The following is a 21,995-nucleotide window of genomic DNA, read 5'->3' as shown; positions in this document are numbered from 1 at the left end:
TTTATTTCCTTGCGACCCCTCTTTTATGAGACTCTGCTTCCTTTTCTCTTTTTCCTATCCCCGAACCCTCAACTCTCACTATCTTATGCTCTTGCTCTCAATTCTCCTCTTCTCACTCTTGAACTGTGGTTTTGGTGGCTGAAGGTACTGATTGAAGGTTTAAAATTCTTGTTAAACCCGTGCGGAGCTCCTCCTATCTTCTTCTCCAATCCCTCTTCTCCTCCGCTCTTCGTTTTCCACTTCCCGAAGCTCGAAATCTTCACCCGAGGTAAGGGAAGCTGGTTATTTCCGTTGCATTTGGTTGTGTATGAGTCCAGAACTCATTTGTTGGTTAGAGATTTTTTTTTTAAATTTCAAGTTGGGACTGTTGAAAAATGGGGTTTTTGAGTTTTCGGGGTTTTTGATAAATTTGGGGTTTTTGATGAAGTTGTGGTTGCATGTTGAAAAAGATGTTATTTTTGAACTCTTGGATGAAAATGTGTTACTTTGGCCGGATTGCATGTACTGGATAGTGATTTTTGCAGGTACTTTGGGAAAATTTTCGAACTTGGTAAGGTTTCAGATGAGCTTCGCGCTGAGCGCTGTTCATCGCGCTGGGCGCGTGGCCGCCATGGGACCTCATTTAGCCAAGCTCGCTGAGTGCCTTGATGAGTGCGCTGGGCGTGCTTGAGAACGTAGGTCTCTGGTTGGCCCTCGCTAGGCGCGACTTGGACTGCGCTAAGCGCGATACCATTGTAACTTGCTGTTAGGCTCTAGAGGCTGTGCTAAACGCGGCCCTTGTCGCGCTGGGCGTGAGACTCTTTGGGAGTCTCTGCCTCGTGGGCACTGGGCGCAATTCCGAATTGCGCTGGGCGCGAGACCAAGGGGTGGTCTCTGCCTTTCCCGCGCTGAGCGCCGGGTTAGGTGCGCTGGACGCGTGAGACTCCTTGGAGTCTCTGTCTGGCCTGCGTTGGGCGCAGTTAGTATTGCGCCAAGCGCGGGAGAGCCTTGTGCTCTCTGGCTGAGTCCCGCTGAGCGCGAGCCTGCTTGCGCTGGGCGCGCTAGCCCCCTGGGGCTCTCTGGTTGTACTGCGCTAGGCGCAACTTCGAGGGCGCCGGGCGCGGGGATGAGACATTTCCTTTTATGTATTGAATTATGTTGTTCTATGTTGATAAGTTGAGTTGTATGTTGATAAGTTGAGTGTATGTTGATAAGTTGTGTTGTATGTTGATAAGTTGAGTTGTGTTGTATGTTGAGTTGAAAAAGTTGAGGTGTGTTGAATATTGATATGAGTTGTTGTAGGCCGTAATGGCTGAGTTGTTGTAGGCCGTAAGGCTGAGTTGTTGTAGGCCTCAAGGGCTGAGTTGTTATAGGCCTTAACGGCAGAGTTGTTGTAGGAGAATCTCCGAGGTGATATGCGTGACGACGCATTTATATCTAATTGCTGGTTGGTTGCATAAATTGAATGGATAGTAGAATGTTGTTGTGTTGACGGTTGAAGTCGTGCTGATTATTAGAATTTTTGCTGTATGTTGTTCTTTTTATACTAGCTTACCCTTGTTGTTTCCTTGTGGTTAGACTGCTATGATCGTATGATTTACGAGAGCAGAACAGGATTAGGTGTTTGGTTCGTGGTGAGTCGGCAGCTGGTATGCGGAGCTGGCCATGTTTTATTGATATTTTGTTGTAATAGCTACTAGGTGTAGGAGTTGGTTATGTATTTTTGCCGGTAGGATGTTTTGATACACTCTAACTCTAGTCGGATCGAGGCTTTGTATATTTTTATATTCTAGACCCTATAATTATATACTTGCTCTTTCTGTCTGGTGTTTCCGGTGTTTTGAGGTTGGTGTGTAGTGACCGGTCGGGTCGTTACATCTTTCATGGATTTCTGAATTCGTTCTTGATTTTGTGTGAATAAATATGATAAGCAATCTATGTGTATTAAGTTATAGCAAATTTGTAGAGGATAATGAAATATGTATATTTATGACTATAATTTATCCTATTTAATAAAGAATTTTGTGGATTAGAAAATTCGAACTTGTACCTGCCCCACTTGTTATGCCTGTATGTTACACATACACTCACATTGGGATTATCGAGAGAAAAATTCTTGCATGAACAGTGTCTATTAATTGACTGTGAAAATGTTTCAAGACAAGGAAAGAACTTCCCTATTTAACATCATTAATCATTTTTCTTATTTGAATATGTTTTGAGATTTTTATTGATTGTATTAATTTGTACCCAAAATACCATGCTACATGTGAGAATTACTCCAACTAATTAATTAAGATTTGTATTATAGTTGGCAACTTAAACTTTATGTGAATGAACTTTACTTGTGAGAGTTAACTTCAATCGTACCAATTTTTTCTTGGCAAAAGGAATATTATTGATACTTTATAACCAGACTTAACACAAGTTAATTAGTGTCAGAAACTGGTCATAACAAAACCTGATCAATCATACCAATATATACAGGAATTGGTTTCTTGCTCCAAAAATTATGGAGATATCTCATAAGACAAAAGTGTATAGTTATAAATCACCAAACAAAGATTATTTGGATATACAACAGGCTAATTTGGAAACCCAATATGCTCTATGCAATCTCCTTTATTATTGTATTATTCACGGCTTGTTTATATCGGGCCAATTTGTCAAGAAAAAGTTAGTGTAATTTGTTGTAGAATAAAATCATGCTTGATAATTCTTATTTTCAAAATAATAGTAGTTCATTAGTTATGTCTTTTCTCTAAAAATGTCATAATTTTATAAAATTTAGTCATTTCTAGTTTGTTTCGTTTGTCAAAATTATTTTAATCTCTCATTATATATGTTTGTTTATATATATTTTTAGTTTCTATCAAAGAACTAAATAATACTATTTCATTATATTTAGAGATTATAAGTGAATAAATTATTTTATAAATACTAAATTAAAAAAGTATAATACTTTTAGAGCAAAAAAGTATTTAATCCAAAAATTTATTTTTTTAATAAATAAGAAAGTATTTGTTTAAAAATTAAATAGCTAGAGAGAAAAGAAAACGAAAGTGTTAAATGTACATTTGACTTTTGGGATCCTTAGATTTAAGGGAGAGAATAATAAATAAAAAAAGGTAAATAAATGAAGAGAGAGAAAATTCATAATTAAGATAACTAATTTGATAAAATATATTATAAATATAATATATATTGATGATGTAATTTTTTTATATTTTCATTCAATTATTATTATTATCAGTTTAAAAGTCATATTAAAATTGATGTTTAATCAATTGACTATATAAAATATTCTATACAAAAATATTAAATTCAACATAAAAATCATGAAAATGTTACTCCTTCTAAACTGAAATATAAGGAAAAAAAAATACTTAATTTCATATAGATTATAAAAATTAATTAATTTTATTGACTTTAAATAAAAATAAAATTTACTTTTTAATTATCATTATTAATAGAAATAGAAATCACATTTAATTTAATGATATTAAATAAAGTTAAGTTAGTTTGAATTTGTTTATATTTAAATTTTAAAATTTTAATTTTTTTTGCTTATATATAAATTTAGAGGGAATATAGGAAAAAGAGGAAATGAGATGAGCTTAATGATATATTCTACGATGTAAAAAAAAATTACATTATCAATCAATTAAAAATTATTGACTATTGTAAAAGACAACAAATTTATATAAATTCTGGCATTGTATTTTGAGTTACATGCTTTATTTATGTCTCATGTTATTTGATTTGTGTTGATTTGATATTTTTGGTATTTTTAAAACTAACAAGTTTAGAATTATTATGAGTTTCGTTATTTGAAATTATTATGTAAGATTAAAGTTGACGTAAAATAAGATAAGGTATATAAGATTTTTTGAGAACTTGAATTTTATAAGCTTATTTCTCAAAGTTTTAGAAATAAGTTTCTAGAGAGATTGACTTTGAAGTTAAAGAAAATTTTCTTTTCTTTTGACTCCATAAGAGTGACCAGATCCTTCCTTGAGTTGCTTATGTAATAGCTGAGTTGAAATTCAAAGTTAAGGAGCTAAGAATATCAAAGGTTTAAATTTACGTACAACGAGTCCTTATGAAGTCTCATTTTTTGTTGTCCTTCTTTTCTTTCCTTGATTATGGGGAATTCAATGTAAGGGAAGTTAGTACTTAACCTTCTTACGTATAACATGCTGATTTTTGTTATGTTGATCATGCCTATGATGGCCTTGATGTTGAATTAGAAAGATTAGAAAATTTTATTGAGTTATATTATCGTGGAATGATATATTTCTTTCAATTTATAAGTTGTATAATGCAAGTAAATGATAAATCTTGAGTTGCATGCATGGATCATGAAGTATGATGAGAGGATTCTAAGTGAGAAGTTTTTTTTTTGTGGGTGAAAATCAAGTTCTCGCCTAATGAGGGTTTATGGCACCAAAAATTGTGTCCATAAGTTGAATAACACTTATTTAAAATCATAATCTCCCTTAGCCGCAAAAGTGTTTCCTAACGAGAAAATGATTTTGTGGGTAGGCTTACCCTACGAGGCATAGCATGCTCAACGAGAAAACTCATGGGGTTGTTTCTCGCCCAACAAGAGGACCCACAAGGGTTATGTTCGCTCAACGAGCTTTTGGTTGCCCAACGACGAGCTATGGGGAGTTTGTTCGTTTGGCAAGCCAAAAGTCTACTAGCAAAAAAAGTTAGAGAGTGTTTTCTTCTTCGTTAAGCAAGAGTAATGTCACCCAATGAGAAGCTCTAGATAGCTCAGCTTGCCAAGCAAGAATACCCTCACCTAACAAGGACTGTGCCTTTCTTCAACTATTAAGTTTTATGCTTTAATTCTATGATGAAGTTGAAAGTTAACATTTTATGAAATTATGTTGTACTATATTGTTATGATTGATGAAATCTTGTTGTAGAAAGTTGAAAAGCAAGTAAGTTGAGTTGTTTTAAGTTGTATTGGATAACTTATCAAAGTGTTGCATAAGTTGTGCTGAATAAGTAGATATGTTGTGTTGAATTAAGCTATGTTGAGATGTGTTTGATGCATGTTGTTGCGTTATGTTATGAATTTATAACTAGAGTGGAGTGTTATTTTTTAAAGTTAAAATATCTCATTGTGTGAATATGTGTCGTGGTACTTTAAGAGCCTGATGTTGAAAACCTTTCTTAAAGTAGTTGGATCTTAAAATAAAGTGTTGTGTAAATTTTATTAGTGACTAATTGAGTAAGGTATGAAGTTGAGGGATAAATTTCTTAACTAATTTCTATAAAGGTGTGTGGTATTGAAAGGATAGTTAGCGGACTAATTTCACCAGTGACTTGATTAGTGCATACTAGTGTTGTGGCAAATCTATACCAAAGTTATACTATACCTAACAGTAGTGTCGAACTTTCCTAGTTTAAGTGATAAAATTTGAGAATTCTCTTGTTGAAAAATGATTAATGTCTAAGAACTATGTTGTATGACTTAGAGATGAAAGGTCTTATTGTGTTAATTCAATAAGATCAAGTCACTTAGACTGCTCACCTTTATTGTAAGAGATCTTTTAGTTGTAATGTATGGTAAAGCATAAAGATGTTGTTTTACGAAAATATTGTGTTGTGATTCTTGTGAATATGTTGTGTTGTTAAGTTGTTAAGCTATATACTAAGATGTGAAATAATTGATCTTATATGATTGATTATTGTTGTTGTTTTGTATTGTTAAGTTGAATTTATAGTTCTTGTATAGTTAAGAAGAAGTTGTTTATATAGTGAGTTGTCAGTTTCTATATTATATGATGTTTTCTTTGTATACAAATTTACCCTTATTTTTTCACGAGTTAAACTGCTATGAGCATATTATTATGAGAGCAAGATTAGATTAGGCCAAAGGACGAGCAAGATGTTAGCCATGCTGAAGATGACATGTTTTTTGGTCGAGATTGTCTTGATACAATTGGATGTCGTTTGACTAGCAACTTAGGACTTTTACTACTTTGTAGTTCTAATATTTTTGTGTATTTTTGTATATGATTGTGTTGTGATATCCCACTAAGGGACTTTATATTGCAAGTCATTTATTCCTATATATATATATATATATATATATATATATATATATATATATATATATTGATTTATGGATATCCAAGTACTATAAATGTTGTTATAATTTTTCATTGCTTAGCTATTAAGTTGTAGTAAGTATAGAGACATATGGCTGAGTTGTTACATATATGATAACTAAGGATAAGAATAGATCATACCTTAAATAAGATTTATTTAGAATATGACTATTTAGTAAAAATGTTAGGTTTAAATTTTTTAAAAATCTATTTATTTAAAAGATTGACATTAAGTTTATAAAAACCTGTTAAACTTAATAGGTTAGTTTATTTATCTATATAATATAATAAAAAATGAATATATATTATATTAATAATAATATAAAAATAAATTAATTAATTTGTAATACAAAAATTAAATTATCAATATTTTTTACATTTTCACTACACTTAAATATTTAACAATCTTTGTTTGTATAAAATTAAAAAAATTGAAAATAAAATCTCTAGTAGTTGCATCTTTGACTACTCTTTCTCTTTATCTTTGTAATTAGATATTTAGAATATTCAAAACGAGACACAATAAATATTTAGGAATTTTTTTAATAAGATCACCTTCTTTCATTGTAGTATGTGCATGAATGTACATTAATTTATATGAGTTGTCCTCTTATGTTAATTTTTATTTTTTAAATATAAGTTTTAACAATAGTTAAATAAACTATTTTTTCATAAAATAAAAAAAACTCACACATATATGTTTAAAAATAAAATAATTAATTTATTTAATTAAATTTATTAATCTATTTAATAACGTTATACAATATATACTTATAAATAAGTTAATAGATTAGATCAAAATTTTAAAAAGATCAAAATATACTTAGAAAAAATCTATAATAGATAATAAATTAGACTTAATTAAAATATATTCACCCTTTATATTTAAAACTTCACTTGATATGACTTAACTTACTCAATTTCCTAATGGTGAACTATAATTAGACATAATATAGAATTGTTTTTCATTATCAATACATAACTTATTTTCTTAAATAAGATGTACATTGAATTTTTTTTCTACTGTCATTCAATCAAAAAAATTATTTTATGGTAAGTTGATTAACCTCGATAATAATTAATTTAAAAATAATGTTAACATTTTAATTAGTTCACAACATAAAAATTTGATAAATGTTAAAAATACATTCACTAATACAGTTTTTTTTAGATTTTTTTATTAGTTGAAAATTATAAATGTTAATAAATTTCACATTTTAGTTATCTATTCAATTTTTATGCTTTATATATTTCACGTTATATTAATTAACATTTTCACATATGCCCTTATTTAATAATTTTCATTCTTAATCCATTGTTATTCTTGTTAAGAATATTAAATAAAAATATTTAATAAAAATATTTAAATTTTTTTTATAAATAGATGTTGGTAATCGGTATGTTAGGTCAGTTAAAAAATTCAAACACATTATTTTCCTCTTTCCAAACTTACAGATTCGCATTAAATATTTCTTAAAAAATGTGTAAAAATTGTAAACGTAAAATATTATAACTCGAAAAGAATAATAATACTTTTTGATAATTTTATAATTTTTAATAAATTTCAACATATTAAAAATATTGAAAAATGTTGGTGACACCTTTTTATAAATAAAAAATTATCTAACATGCATACTGTACTCATTGATGTATTAAAAAAATGAATAAAATAATGTAGAAAAATGACTGATCATACGCACCGCTTGGCATTAATGTAATATGCGCTAGTCAACAAGGACATTTACTTACAACAGCCGCTATAAATCTCGGACTCTCGTTTCTTGCTTCATCATTCTTCTTTTCTACGATCTATCGTTACCTCGTTTACATCGCTTTTCTTTTTCTTTTCTTCTTTTTCTCTAATATTCACTTTTCCTTTCATTTCTCCATCAAAATCATCTCATCACGCCACCACCGAAACTCAGGTTCCGACACCAATCTTCATCCTCCTCGACTCCATTTTTCTTTCATTATTTTTCACTTTTGTCCCCTCATTTTCAACAATCTCTGAGATACCCCATTCTTCTTAAAACAACGGCTCCTTATTTTTTTTTAATTTAATTTTAGTACTATTATATGGTGACGTGTGCATCTTAGGAAAGCATCATGAGTACCAAAACGATGCGTCCCCCTTCTCGCCGTGTACCATGGCCCACTGCCCCTAACTCAAATAAGCGCAAGGAGAGGGATCACGCGTCCCCGAGGCCCAAGCCCACATCGCAGGTTACCAAATTGTCCAAGCCAGACAAGTCAAGATCCGGACCCGAGTCCAGCAAAAAAGACTCAAGCTCTAACCCCATGCCGAACCATATGCTCCTGGCTGGGTACTTGGCCCACGAATTCCTGACAAAAGGCACTCTATTGGGCCGAAAATGGAACCGGTCGGCGAGCCCAGAAGAAGAGACGCAGCAGCAGAAGCATGAAAGGTACGTGGAACTAACCCTCTTCTTGAAGACGGATGGGGCCCACTTGTTCGACATCGTGAACCCAACCCAATTGGCCCACTTCTTAAAGCTATGATGAAATGTAATTAACGTTACAAAAGAGTAGTGTCTAAGAAGTAAGGGAACTGCAATGTAATGTAATTGTGTTATTGACTTTACCATGCTATAAAAAGTAAGGGAAGTGGCCAAGAAAATGATGCAATCATTTTCTTTTTTAAGAATGAACTCACAAATTTGCATTTGTGGGTATGCTATGCCATGTGGCCATACATGCATGCAACCGCTTGTTTATATCTCAGACAGAGATGATTTATGAATTCCAATTTTATATATAAATTAATATATATATATATATATATATATATATATATATATATATATATATATATATATCATGGGAAAATTAATTGAAGAGTTGGTGTGTGCGTTTGGGTATTGACCGTGTTTGTAAATGCGTGTAATTAATAGAAGATGAATAATTGAACAAGTGCCATGAATTATTAACGAGAAATCAATTACAGTGCCAGAATACGACAAATGTTAATCAATTTTAACATGCTCAAGAAAACAAGTATGGACCATTTTGTTTGAAAATATGAAGAATGTTAATCAATTTTACCATACTTAAGAAAAATAATTGTGAAAACTACTACTTGAGAACATTTTGTTTCACATTTTAGTAATTTTTTCATTTTATAATATTAATGAAGCATTAAGTGTTTTATTATTATATACTTACAATTGGATAACCAATTTTTGTGTTCGCTCTTATTAATATATTTATATTTCTCTATTATATTTCAACATTTTTCTTAAAGATAAAATAAGAATACTTATATATATATATATATATATATATATATATATATATATAAAAGTAATTATTGGCTAGATCCATTATTTCTTCTAGACCTATATATAAGTAAATAGAACAAATTTCTCATAAATTAAGATAGTTTATTAAATATTTATTTTTTTTAATTTCATATAAAATATAAGTTATTTTTTAAAAAATATTTTTAATCACATTGATAATAAATAACATTCTCATTTATTGTCATGGAGTATTTTTAAATCAAGAACATTAAATAAAGTCGATTTCAATAAAATTTGTTTATATTTTATTGGGAAAAATTTAAGTAATTTTTTTTGCATATAATTTCAAAGAGAGTATCAATAATAACTATTGATAAAAAGAAATATATTAATAATATCTACATCTTTTTTTTTTCTTCATCAAAATTATGATGACAATAATAAATTTAAACTTAAATTTTTGTATATAATATTTTAAACATTTATACTATGTTGAGGCTAGTGACTTTCTACCCACTTATTTTTGTTTTTTTTAACAAGCATGACAATTGAAAAACCTTTTTTCTACCTGTAAAAGATTGAAATAAATATTTATTAAGAAAAGGTGTATCATTTTAACGATTTTGTTAAAGTATTGGAATTAGTTAACACTCTACTGAAAATTGTTAGCGATGTTATCTCAAACATTTTTATTTTATTGATTGACATGCATTGTAAATAAAAATTTTGATAGGTCTGATGTTTTATTTAACATGTCATTTTTTTATTTAGTGATAAAATTTATCAAAATTTTAAATTATTATTAATAATAAATATTTTAAAAATGTTAGAGAAATTGTCAATAATATTTTACGGTAAAAGAAATAGCATATGCAAATTATTAAATATTTTTAACAACTTTAAAAAAAAGCAGCAATTTCAATATAATGTATACTCACATTTCTAGAAAGAAAAAAAATTTGTTCTCTCTGTCACCTTAATGCGTTCCTGAGAAAATAAGGTCTAATATATTTTTAATTTAAAAAAAAATAGTGAGTTTTGATTTTAATTTTTGATTTTTTTTTATCATTTTAAAATTTGCAAGCATTGTTTTTTATTCGAGTAAAATGAATAATTTTTTATTTTTATTTCTGTATTTAAAAAAAAACATCACTTTAAAATTTAATTACTATTATTTTGTTTAAAATATTTATTTTTAAGTAGATAAATAATATTTATGTTAAAAATCTATGATGGTCATTTAATCTTGTGATAAATATATAAGTAGTAAAAAATATCACAAAATTGTAGTAACTAATAAATATAATAGTTCTAAATTTTAGAAAATAAAATTAAAATTTATTTATTTTACATAAATTAAAAACGTATTTAAATCTAAAAATTATATAATATTTTTTAAAATAAAGTAATATTATATTATTTCCAAATATCTTTCTATTAAACTCATAAACCTTGTAAAAGCATTAAATACAGATTAGTATTTTATAAACATAAAATATATTTAATATTTTATTTAATACGTTAGAGAATTAGTAAAAGAACGTTAGAGGAAGATTTATAACTAACAAAACTGGATTCGCATTTTTAAATAAATGTGGAAAGAGAAAAATATAAATTTAAAAGTTAAAAAAAATAGTTTATTGGTTATCCATATTTCAATACTATGATTACTATTACAAAGGTGAAATTGAAACTTTGAGTCCTAAAAAAAATTCAATAATAAAATATTATGTTAAAAATAATTTGCAAATATACTTAGAGTGTATTCAATAAAATTAACATATAACTTAGTTAAAAACTCATAAATTACTTTCACAGTCCTTTTTAATTGTCAATTTTTTAAGAAATTTTATTTCTATTTATTTATTATTTTGAAAGTCCAAGACAATAATAATTATTTTATGACAAATATATTTGTATATCTTACTTAACTTTTAATTAATATACATTTATTATAAAGAGAGAAAAAATGAAAGTAGTATGCTAGAAAAGATGAAAATCATTTTATAAAAAATAAGAAAATTTATTCCATACCTTGATTTTTGTATGATAACTTTAAACGACAATTAAGAAGAAATTAACTAAAATTTATAAGTTATAAATGGTAAAGGCGATACTTTTTAAGCTTAATTAAATAAATTCACATAATACTAATTGAAGTATTTAAGAAAAAAATCCATTAGATAAAATATTTTAAAAAATTGATTTTATAAAAGGTCTTAAATGAAAGAGACACATAATTACCTCAGCAATAAAATTTGCATTTTTTTTTTCAGGAACTTTAGATACGCATATCATTAAATAAATCCTATTATATGAAAAGCATTAAATACATAACATTGTAAATGAGTTAAACAAATAATATTGACCGACTTAAAAAAATATTGTATATAATAACATTTTATTTTCAATTAAATGATCTGGTTTTAACTTAAAACAGTAAATTTCAAAGAAAACTTGCTTTTATTGGTTTGGATAATGAAATCAATAGGTCTTTAGAATAAGAAAGTTTTACAGATTTTTCGGCACAATTGAGAAAGACATGGTTGGAAAATAACCAGTTCATACCTAAAATCACATCCAGTTGTGATAAAGGTATGCAGATCAAATTTACAAGAAATTTTCTATAACCAATAAAAATAGGGTAATCTAAACAAACTTTATTGGCAATTATAGATTCGTTTGTAGGGGTCGAAACAATTAGATTAGTCTCTAAAAAAGAAACTGACAATTGAAGGTGTTGAACGCAATCATTAGAGATAAAAGAATGAGTTGCGCCTGAATCATACAGTACATTCAAAGTTTTGCCTTTAATGAAATATTTACCTTGTATTAGATCATTGTTTTAATCAGCTTCAGCTCCGGTCATGGTATAAACTCTCCCAGTTGTAAAAGGTTTTGGTTTGAGTCCAGAAGTATTCGCGTGCGCCTTTGGTTGTTCACACTCAGAAAACACATGACCAGGCTTTCCACACTTGAAACAAATAGGTCCTTTGAGATGACAGTCTTTAGTATAATGGCTTTATCCACACTTAAGACACTTAGCTTGATTATTCATGTGTTTACTGGAATTTCCTGCAAATTGAGAAGATTGGGGTTTCCATTGAGGTCGATCATAAGGTTTTCCTTCATTATTCATTTTCTTGTTAAACTGAGGACCAAAAGATTTTGGTCGGTTATCCTTATTGTGATCAAAACCTTCCAGAAAATGAAACTTCTGTATTAATGTGAGAAAATTAGAAATTTTTAATATTCCTACTGCCTTTCTTAATTCTGGTCTAAGTCCATCTTCAAATTTAATACACTTCATCCTCTTATCAGGGTGATAAAAGAAAGTAGAATACTTTCCCAATTCCTCAAACTTAGAAGCATATTCTCTCACGGTTATGTTTCCTTGTTTTAATTGCATAAATTATATTTTTTTAGCCCTCCTAACATCATTAGGAAAATATTTTTCAAAAAATTTAGCTCTAAACACTTCCCATGTAATAATTATTCCTCCTCCTTCTAATAGTCTTCTAGTACTATCCCACCAATATTCTGCTTCTCCTTTTAATATAAACACTGCATAATTTACTTTTTGGTTATCAGGACAGTTTATGGCTCGGAATATCTTTTCTATTTATTTAATCTATAATTCAGCTTTTTCAGGATTATACCCTCGTCAAATTGGGAAGGTTTATTTCTCCTAAATTCAACTAATCCTTATGACTCCCCCATTCATTCCGGTCGTTGATTCCTTAACAAGGATGCAACCATGTCTTTAATAGCTTTCACAGCCTCTGTCAGTTTTGTGTTTCTTCTTCCTGCCATCTGAAATTTTTATGGATTAGTTTACCACACCAGAAACATGGTTAGCACATTTCCCCAAGTTACACACGGAACGTTGCTCTGATACCATTAAAATGTAACATCACAGTCGCGTGAATATTACTTCCAATATTTTACATATATACTAATTATGTACATTATATTATTAATATTATTAAAGAAAATTCTATAAACTTGCTTTCATATAACACTTTATATTTGCATCATATATTAAACAATTTTTTTTACAGTAATGTACATGCTTTAAAACTACTTATTTCTTACACTAATTTTTATAATATTTACATATCGGGTTGATACAAGTTCACTATAGGATTAACATGATTTGTTGGAGGTAAATAAAAAGTGACTACTATCTGACCATCTATGATAACGAGATTTTGTTGGGTTGGTGAAAATACAAAAGTTGATAATCCTATCCCTGAAATGTAACGGCATTTGCAGATGCGTCCATAGCCCAACTGATACCCAAAAAAACTGCAGTAATAACGGAAGTGAAAGGGTCTGGTACAATTGGTAGATCCATCTATTTTTCATATTTAATTAAATATTTTAAACAAGAAAAATAAGGAGTGAGAATAATTTTCAAAGAAATATTTATAATCACATAACATGTGTAGCAATAGTTAATACTAGAAAATATACATATAAAAATTTGAATTACACTTACAGTGACTAGTCAGGATAAATGAGCATTATAATACCAATCAACAAAAGGATTTTTAATCTTAACTCCTTACTCATTTAAATTCCCAAGGTCAAACCTCTAGCTACAAATAATTCAAATTTTATCTTCTATGGTCATAGAATAATATTTATCTTTAAATACGTGAAGAAATAACAACAAAACGAGTCAAAAATATTTTAACAAAATTATATTATAGTTAATCATAAAAACAATCACGCTAAATAATTTTGAGTATTTATCATTATTTAAGCTTTAAATAAATAACATTTATGTAAATAAAATATATTAAAGAGCACCAATCAAGTAAATGAAAATAATAATCATTATGAAATAATTAAACAATATAAAATATGAATATCTTAATAATTATTATGAATAAAAATAATCATAGGTTAAGCAAATAAATGAGGTTAGGGACACCCCACTAAATAAATATACATAAAAGTTAACATAAATAAATAAACATAGTAGTATATAAAATTTTAAAGAGATAAAGTTATCTTGCCCCTTACCTTAAAGTTGAGAGAATATTTACTTGAAGGTAATAAATAAATCCAAACCTTCATTTACAGCTGCTCCATTGAGGATATATCTTCTTGGAAACGGAAGTGAATATTTACTTGAAGGTAATAAATAAGAATATTAGATAGATTCACAGCCTTCATTATATTTATCTTTCCATATAATTCATTTAATTATTTTAATATATATAAAAGTATATAAGGTCATGGTAGGACTCGAATCTATGACCTGAAACTTGTAGTTCTTATGCATAAGAACTCAAACTACTGAACCATTTTATTTTATATGTCTATAGCATTATGCAAATTTATAATAAGTTGTTTTTGGTATGGAATAATAAAATATTAAATATTTATAATATAATTGGATATCACACACACACACACACACACACACACATATATATATATATATAAATTTAGTTTACTGAATATAAGATTTTATAAATAAAACACTAGTATTTATCTATTTATTTTAAATATACTAACTAAAATTTAAGAGTCTGATTTAAAATAAAATAATAATAATAATAAAATTATAAATAAATATTAGATAATTCTATTTTATTAATTAGATCATAATAATTATAAAATTAGGAATAAATATTATATAATTTTATTTTACTAAAAATATTGTAATAAAAATTTGATATATAGTGAAAATATTGTACTTATTCTCTATTATATATATATATATATATATATATATATTATAATAAATAAAATTTAAATTAATATTTTAAAAAGAGTATAGTAATAAAATTGAGAATATTGTATCAAAAGAAATTAAGACATTATAGTTAGCAACTAAGTTCCCAATTTTGTACTTTACTCGAATTGGCCGTTTGTAATCGGTATAGTTCGACCTGGCTCCTATGCCGTGGTCGCTTTGTAAACGTGTGCCTCAACCTTTCCCACACACGGGACCAACTAAGTCATAGGGGAGAACAACACATCATCCACTCCAAGAGATAACTTCCCGAGGAAGGTTTTTTAACAAATTGGGCTCTCATAGCACCACAACTATCTCAATCCGCACAATGGGATGAACAACTTTGAAAACATCTCCTCTAGTCCTAGTGATCAACAACTCATCATCACAGCTCAATCAACACACAACTTAACAGCACAGTTCAGCTTAACAACTTGAAATAACAACACAACAGCTCAATTCAGCTCAACAACTCGGAATAACAACACAACAACTTAATTCATCTCAACACTTAGAATAACAACACAATAGCTCATTTCAACTCAACAACTCGGAATAACAACACAACCGCTCGTTATATTTTTTAGCACACAACTCAGACAACACATAACTTTTTAACTCATATATCATCTTTATACAACTACTTAACTTCACAACTCGTTTACAACATTATGTTCAACATGCATCTCAACATCTCACAACTCAATCATCACTATTCATACTCAACTTTAAACAACATAGTACAACTTTATAACAACCTACACTCTCATTAAAAAAAAACTTAGCAACATTATCATCATGCACTTTACAACTCTCAACTAAATCATCTCATCATATTTCACAACATATATACATAGTCAACGCATAACATATAACAACTTTAACAACTTAAATTTTACCATGCCTCAACAATATCATCTTTTCAACATGTAATTGATCAACATACCACTCTTAAATAACTTCAACAACATATAAACAACTCCAACCGCACGCAACATAATACAACTCAAATAACAAGCTTTAGACATATAAGTCATTCATCAAGCAAACAACCAACTCATTTAGAAAAGAAATTTATCAAACTAAGTTCCCACGCTCAGCGCAGAAACTCACGTTCAGCCTCAGCCTTCAAGAGGCACAACTCAGTTCCCACACTAAGCCTAAGATCTCACGCTCAGCGTGAACCTTCCAGAGACACAACTCACTCTCATGCTAAGCCTTAGATCCCACGCTTAGCCTCAGAGTTCTAGTAGCATTCACAAATTGTCACGCTAAGCGTGAAAACTCACGCTTAGCATCCCAAACGCAGAAAATTCATACCAGTTCATGAACAGCTCAAATATCCCCAACTCTCTCAATCTATGAATTGATCAAGGCATGCAACCCAAAATACTTCAATAATTGACACCATACAACTCAAAAAAATCCAAGAAGAATAACATGCATCCACAAAACTCAAGAAGATCATCAAATTTCAATCTTGCCTCAAGAACAACAAAATCCCCAATTTCCACACAAAACCCCTTTGAATCCTTCCCTCAATTGCAGATTTCACGAATCTACCAACAATAATCTTCGATTCATTCAATAGCATCACATTTTAAATCCAAAACCCCAAAATCCAAGCTTCCCTTACCTCAGAATGGAGTGAACGACGAACTCCGCACAACTCTGAGGTTGAAGAAGATGAAGAATGGATGAACCTTGCTTCATAGTTCAAGTTCTCACCACCTCAGCCTTGGGGAAAAGAGAGCAACAGTGAAGGTTTTGAGGTTTGAGAGAAAAATGAGAGTGGAGAGGTTATCGGGTCTTACAATGTGAATCTAAATTACATTTTCATTTCACTTTTTCTTTTTGTTGTTTTTTAACAATAATCACTAAAAAAAATTATAGTTTCTTGTTGCTTGGAAAAACTAAATGAATGCATTGTCATTTCACTTGTGCTGATCAATGCATTTGTTGTTCCCTTACCTATTCAATATCATGTATGCTAAATTAATGAAGGTTAGAGTAGAGAAAAAAACAATTTACTAATTTGATTTGATCCATAAAGACACACCTTTATAAACTTAATTCTAAAATTTAAAGTTTGGAAGAAATGTCATAATATACAAAGGAAGGTGAAAGTTAACTAATGTTTATAGCTTACACTTTGTGAATAAGGAGAAAAAAGGTATGGGTTCTATCAATTGATGAGGTTTCACTCGAGACATCTGACTTATATATATATATATATATATATATATATATATATATATATATATATATATATGAAGAGTGATTCATTTATTTTGTGAGTAAATTTATTTAAACCTACTTCGTTCAATAACTCATGTTCTATATCAAATTTCAACGATCAAATCGTTAATTTAAAGTTTTTAATGCATTGATTAAGTCTGCAATTTTTAAAAACCATTTGATATACCATTTCATTAATTCAAATTGATGGATAATTATAAAATTATTTTATATATTACTTTGAATTAATGAAACGAAGTATCAAATGATTTTTAATTTTTTTAAATTTGCAAACATGATCTATACATTACGAACTTTAAATTCAACGGTTTGATCATTGAAATTTGATATAAAATATGAGTTATTGAACAAAGTAAGTCTAGGTAGACTTATTTTTGAAATAAATGAAACTCTCTCTCTCTAAGTATATATATTAGGGAGTGGGAAAGTATAATAGAGAGATATATGTGATTATAAAGATTTGGTTTATCAATAAATACCCTTTCAAAAATATTTGAAAAAAATTACTAATTGTATAGCCACATCATTAATATAATCTAGCTAGAATCTAACCTAAGTCTTTGGTGTTTGTTTGTATTTATATTCAGCAGATTTGAAAAACATGATTGAAGTGAGCAAAAAGAAGTGACTAACACATAAAATGGCACCATGACAACAAGAAATTATGAAGAAAGGTGTGCACAATCATTACTTTCTATATCAATTGCCAACTGTATCTATTTGAAAACAAAATCATGTTGTCATTTCTAACCAATTTTTAAGGTTCAAGATTATCAATAGATCAATTCATAAAGACAACTATAAAATGGCACCTTCTATGTTTCTTTTCTCCTTATTATCTCATACTTATTTATCAGCAGACGTTTTAGCAGTACTTTGAAATCTCTAGTTAAGCCTTTATTTGTTTACCTTTGGATGGTCCTTTTTCATGCAACATCTTATTCTCATATTACCACTTTTTTCAATTATCTAAATAGCAAGAATAGGAGCAATGTTATATCAGTATCCTGCATTGTGATTTTGATATCTTTCTTCCAATAAAGGACACTCTTGCATACATGTACTGCAATAGAGGGCAACAATTGATCTCTGGACAATTAATAGTTATATACATTTTTTTGTGCATGACAGTGACAGAAAACATTTAAACATATAGATGAGATCTTTATGCATACACTTGTACACATTAAAACACACACATACATGGGGGCCATTATACGGGTATGCAATTGTGGATTTTGGAATCTTGCCTGGTGTTAAAATTTCCAAGTTTTTTTTTTTTTTGATAAGCCAAGAATTTATTAATTCCAAGAAAATTGTGCACAAGAAGTGCAAGTCATAATTAAAAACAAGATGACCTAAAAATAAGAAAAAACAAATTTAAGGGACACTTGCACAGGACAATGGGTTCATCAACCATTCTGGAAAAGAAGAAGACACCATTCTAGCAGCCGTACACCATTCCCACGATCTCAACTGTGCCATGAACACGATCTCTTCCACCTTAAAGAGTTTGTCTTTGAAAATGTTCTCATTTCGAGCCTTCCATAACTGCCATATACCTGCAAACCAAACAAAGGACCAAACTCGCTTAATACCCTTACTGCCACTCACCAATCCCATATATTGATGACAAAAACTCCTAAGTTCGTTGATAAGCACCCCTGACACTCCCCACCAAGCGTATAATCTGACCTAAACAGCATAAGCCTTTGGGCACAAGAGGAACAAATGCTTGCTGGACTCCGAGCCTTCTTCGCAAAAAACACAACCATTTTGTCCTTCTAGATTAACCCCTCTCAAAAGGAGGTTATCCCGGGTAGGTAACCTGTCCGCTTCCAACTGCCACACTAAAACTTGAACCTTAGGAGGGATACCTTTGGCCCATATCGTATCATAAAAAGTGTCCACTTGAACATGGTTTGACTTTGCTAAAATCTTATAAGCAGATGCCACCGAATATTTCCCTGACCTTTCGGCTAACCAACGCCATTCATCTGGGTGAGCCTCTGTCAAAACTACCGAGGCCAACCTATTAGCCAACTCAACCAACTTTTCCTCTTCCCATGCAAAAAGTGGGCGCCTCCAACTCCACCGCCACTTTGAACCACCCTCATACATTCCTTCTACCGAGTCATTTTTGTTTAACGAGATTTCATAAAGGCGACTAAACTCATCACAAAAACGAGTTTCACCGATCCACCTGTCATGCCAAAAGCGAGTCTGCTTACCGTTTCCCAAGTGAATTTCTTTGGGGATGATTTTTTCATGCTTACAAAGATATACATATCTAGATCTTGTCTCACATGTTTTTCACCAATTACATTTTCCTATTGATTTAATTGGTGTGATCCATATTTTCACCCCTCATTCTTTTTAGAAGTGTTTTTCCTTGTGTGTATTTTAATTTTATAAATATAATGTATTTATGTTTATTTTTCTAAAATGAAGATGTATAACTTTGATGATGATTAAGCTGTTAATTTAGATGAGGACAATAATCATACTTTTAGTGACATAGGCAATTCTGGTGGAAGAGAAAGTGAAATACATGAAGATGCTAATGTTGAAAAAGTTGTCAATTTAATAAGTACTCAATGCAAAAGTTTAATAGATTTGACCGTTGAAGAGATACACCACGTAGAATTTTCATTGTCAACGACACTTGTACCATCGGTCCATTTTCTTGTGTGCTATCGAAGGCAATCATATGTTCAAAACATTAAAAACATGACCTACTTGTACTATTAACCCAAAATAAGTTCCTTTATTTACCATCATTTGTAACCATATGTCTTGAAAAAATATAGGATCATTATTTGCCTTTCCTTGTAGATAATTTAATGCACACAATACATCTTTATCTTTGACTCGAGAATACTTACGCCATTAAATATGATTAAATAGATATTTTTTATTGAAGCCAAGACCTACATGTCCATCTTTTTGATCGAGCAAGTAACCCATTATTTGATAGGTTCTCACACTTTATGCGTACAAACAATCTACTTGAGCCTTGTTTGCATCAGTCAAGCCATAATATATACAAATTAAGGACACATAATTAGAGGGGCACAATTAATTCATGATTGTATGTCTCATAACAACTTTTCACTTGGATGTCATATGATTTAGTTGTATACGAAATTTTGCTTTGCAATTGGTACAAATCAAAGGTCTACGATCATTTTTCCTATCATCTTGCATGTAGTGTTTTTTTGTTCCTTAATCTTGCTTTGTTGCACAAATATTGATGCATTACAATATTATGGGTCTAATTATGGCATGCCTCATCTTTTCTAATTCCAGAATTTTTGACATTTTGCACATGCAAAATAAAATTTATAAGCATCGTGTTCACTTGAAAATTTCACATGTATTGATCACGTATTAAATTGACAACTTTTTTTTTACATCAACATGTGCATTTCACTTCCACTTCCATGAGAATTGTCCATTTCAATAAAAGCAAGATCATTATTCTAGTCTAAATTAACATCTGAATTATTAAAAAGTTATCCATTTGCATTTCAGGAAAATAAACACAAATATATTCCATTTATAAAACTGAAATACACACAATGAGAAACACTTATAGAAAGAATGAGGTATACAAATATAGATCACACCAAACCAATAGAAAAATATAATTGGTGAAAAACATGTGAGACAAGATCTAGGTATATATATCTTTTTGTAAGCATGAAACAATCTTCACCAATGAAATTCATTTAGAAATTTTAACATTAGGCAAGATTCAAATATGCACAATTGCGCATGCATATAGTGTGTGCATAAAGATCTCACCTATATATGCAAATGTTTTCAATCACAAAATGAAAATGTATATATACTTGCTAGTCATTCAAAAAATTGATTGTCGTCCTTTCTTATAATATTTTATATGCTCCTTTATTGAAAGAAAGATATCAGTCAAAATAGAAGATAGTGGTCTAACATTACTTATATTCTTGTTGTTTAGATAAATAAAATAGTAATAATATGAATATAAGATGTTACATGAAAAGGATAATCGAAAAGTAAATAAATAAAAACTTAACTAGAGATTTTAAAGTACTACGAAAACTATAATGATAAATAAGTATGATATAATTTATTAAATATCTTATTTTGAATAAAATTAATTTGTAAAATAATATTTCATGCACAAATCAAAATAAATAAATGAATTGATGATGTTCCATGTCATGTCCATGAGAAAAGATGATGAGATTTAAATGGCACAATTTTTTTATGCAAAATCCTTTCTCTCCCCTCTACGAACTTAATAATTAATGAGAAATTCTATGGTACCCATCTTATTTGAGAGGGTACCGGTACAGTTTTTTATATTTTATATTTTTAGTAATTTATTTAAATAATATTTATGATATTTTATTTTTTTAATTTTTAAATTATTTAGTCATTTTATTTTTATTTTATATATTTTAATTTATTTGTAATAATATTATTATATATTTAAATAGTTTTATTTTAATAATTTTTTAAGTATATTTTTATCTTTTCACTTAAATTTTTTGAATTTTTATATTTTAATTTTAATAATTTTTTAAGTATATTTTTTGTTTTTTTGTCTTAAATTTTTGAATTTCTATATTG

At 29.0% G+C, this 21,995-nt stretch overlaps 1 protein-coding gene across 1 annotated transcript; it reads right to left on the bottom strand.

Moving 5' to 3' along the window:
- Positions 1 to 19,070: 19,070 nt before the first annotated feature.
- Positions 19,071 to 19,496, bottom strand: LOC109803791 (putative ribonuclease H protein At1g65750). Its single transcript, XM_020365466.2, has one exon. The coding sequence runs from the start codon at positions 19,494 to 19,496 to the stop codon at positions 19,071 to 19,073; it is 426 nt and encodes a 141-aa protein (XP_020221055.2).
- Positions 19,497 to 21,995: the final 2,499 nt, after the last annotated feature.

The sequence above is a fragment of the Cajanus cajan genome, chromosome 6, assembly GCF_000230855.2.
Source record: "Cajanus cajan strain Asha chromosome 6, NIPB_CcT2T_4, whole genome shotgun sequence".
In the NCBI taxonomy this organism is placed as follows: Eukaryota; Viridiplantae; Streptophyta; class Magnoliopsida; order Fabales; family Fabaceae; genus Cajanus; species Cajanus cajan.
This window is presented reverse-complemented; position numbering and strand designations above follow the sequence as displayed.

Excerpts from the sequence above, each read along its gene's own strand:
- LOC109803791 (XM_020365466.2), bottom strand. The coding sequence starts at position 19,496 with ATGTATGAGGGTGGTTCAAAGTGGCGGTGGAGTTGGAGGCGCCCACTT.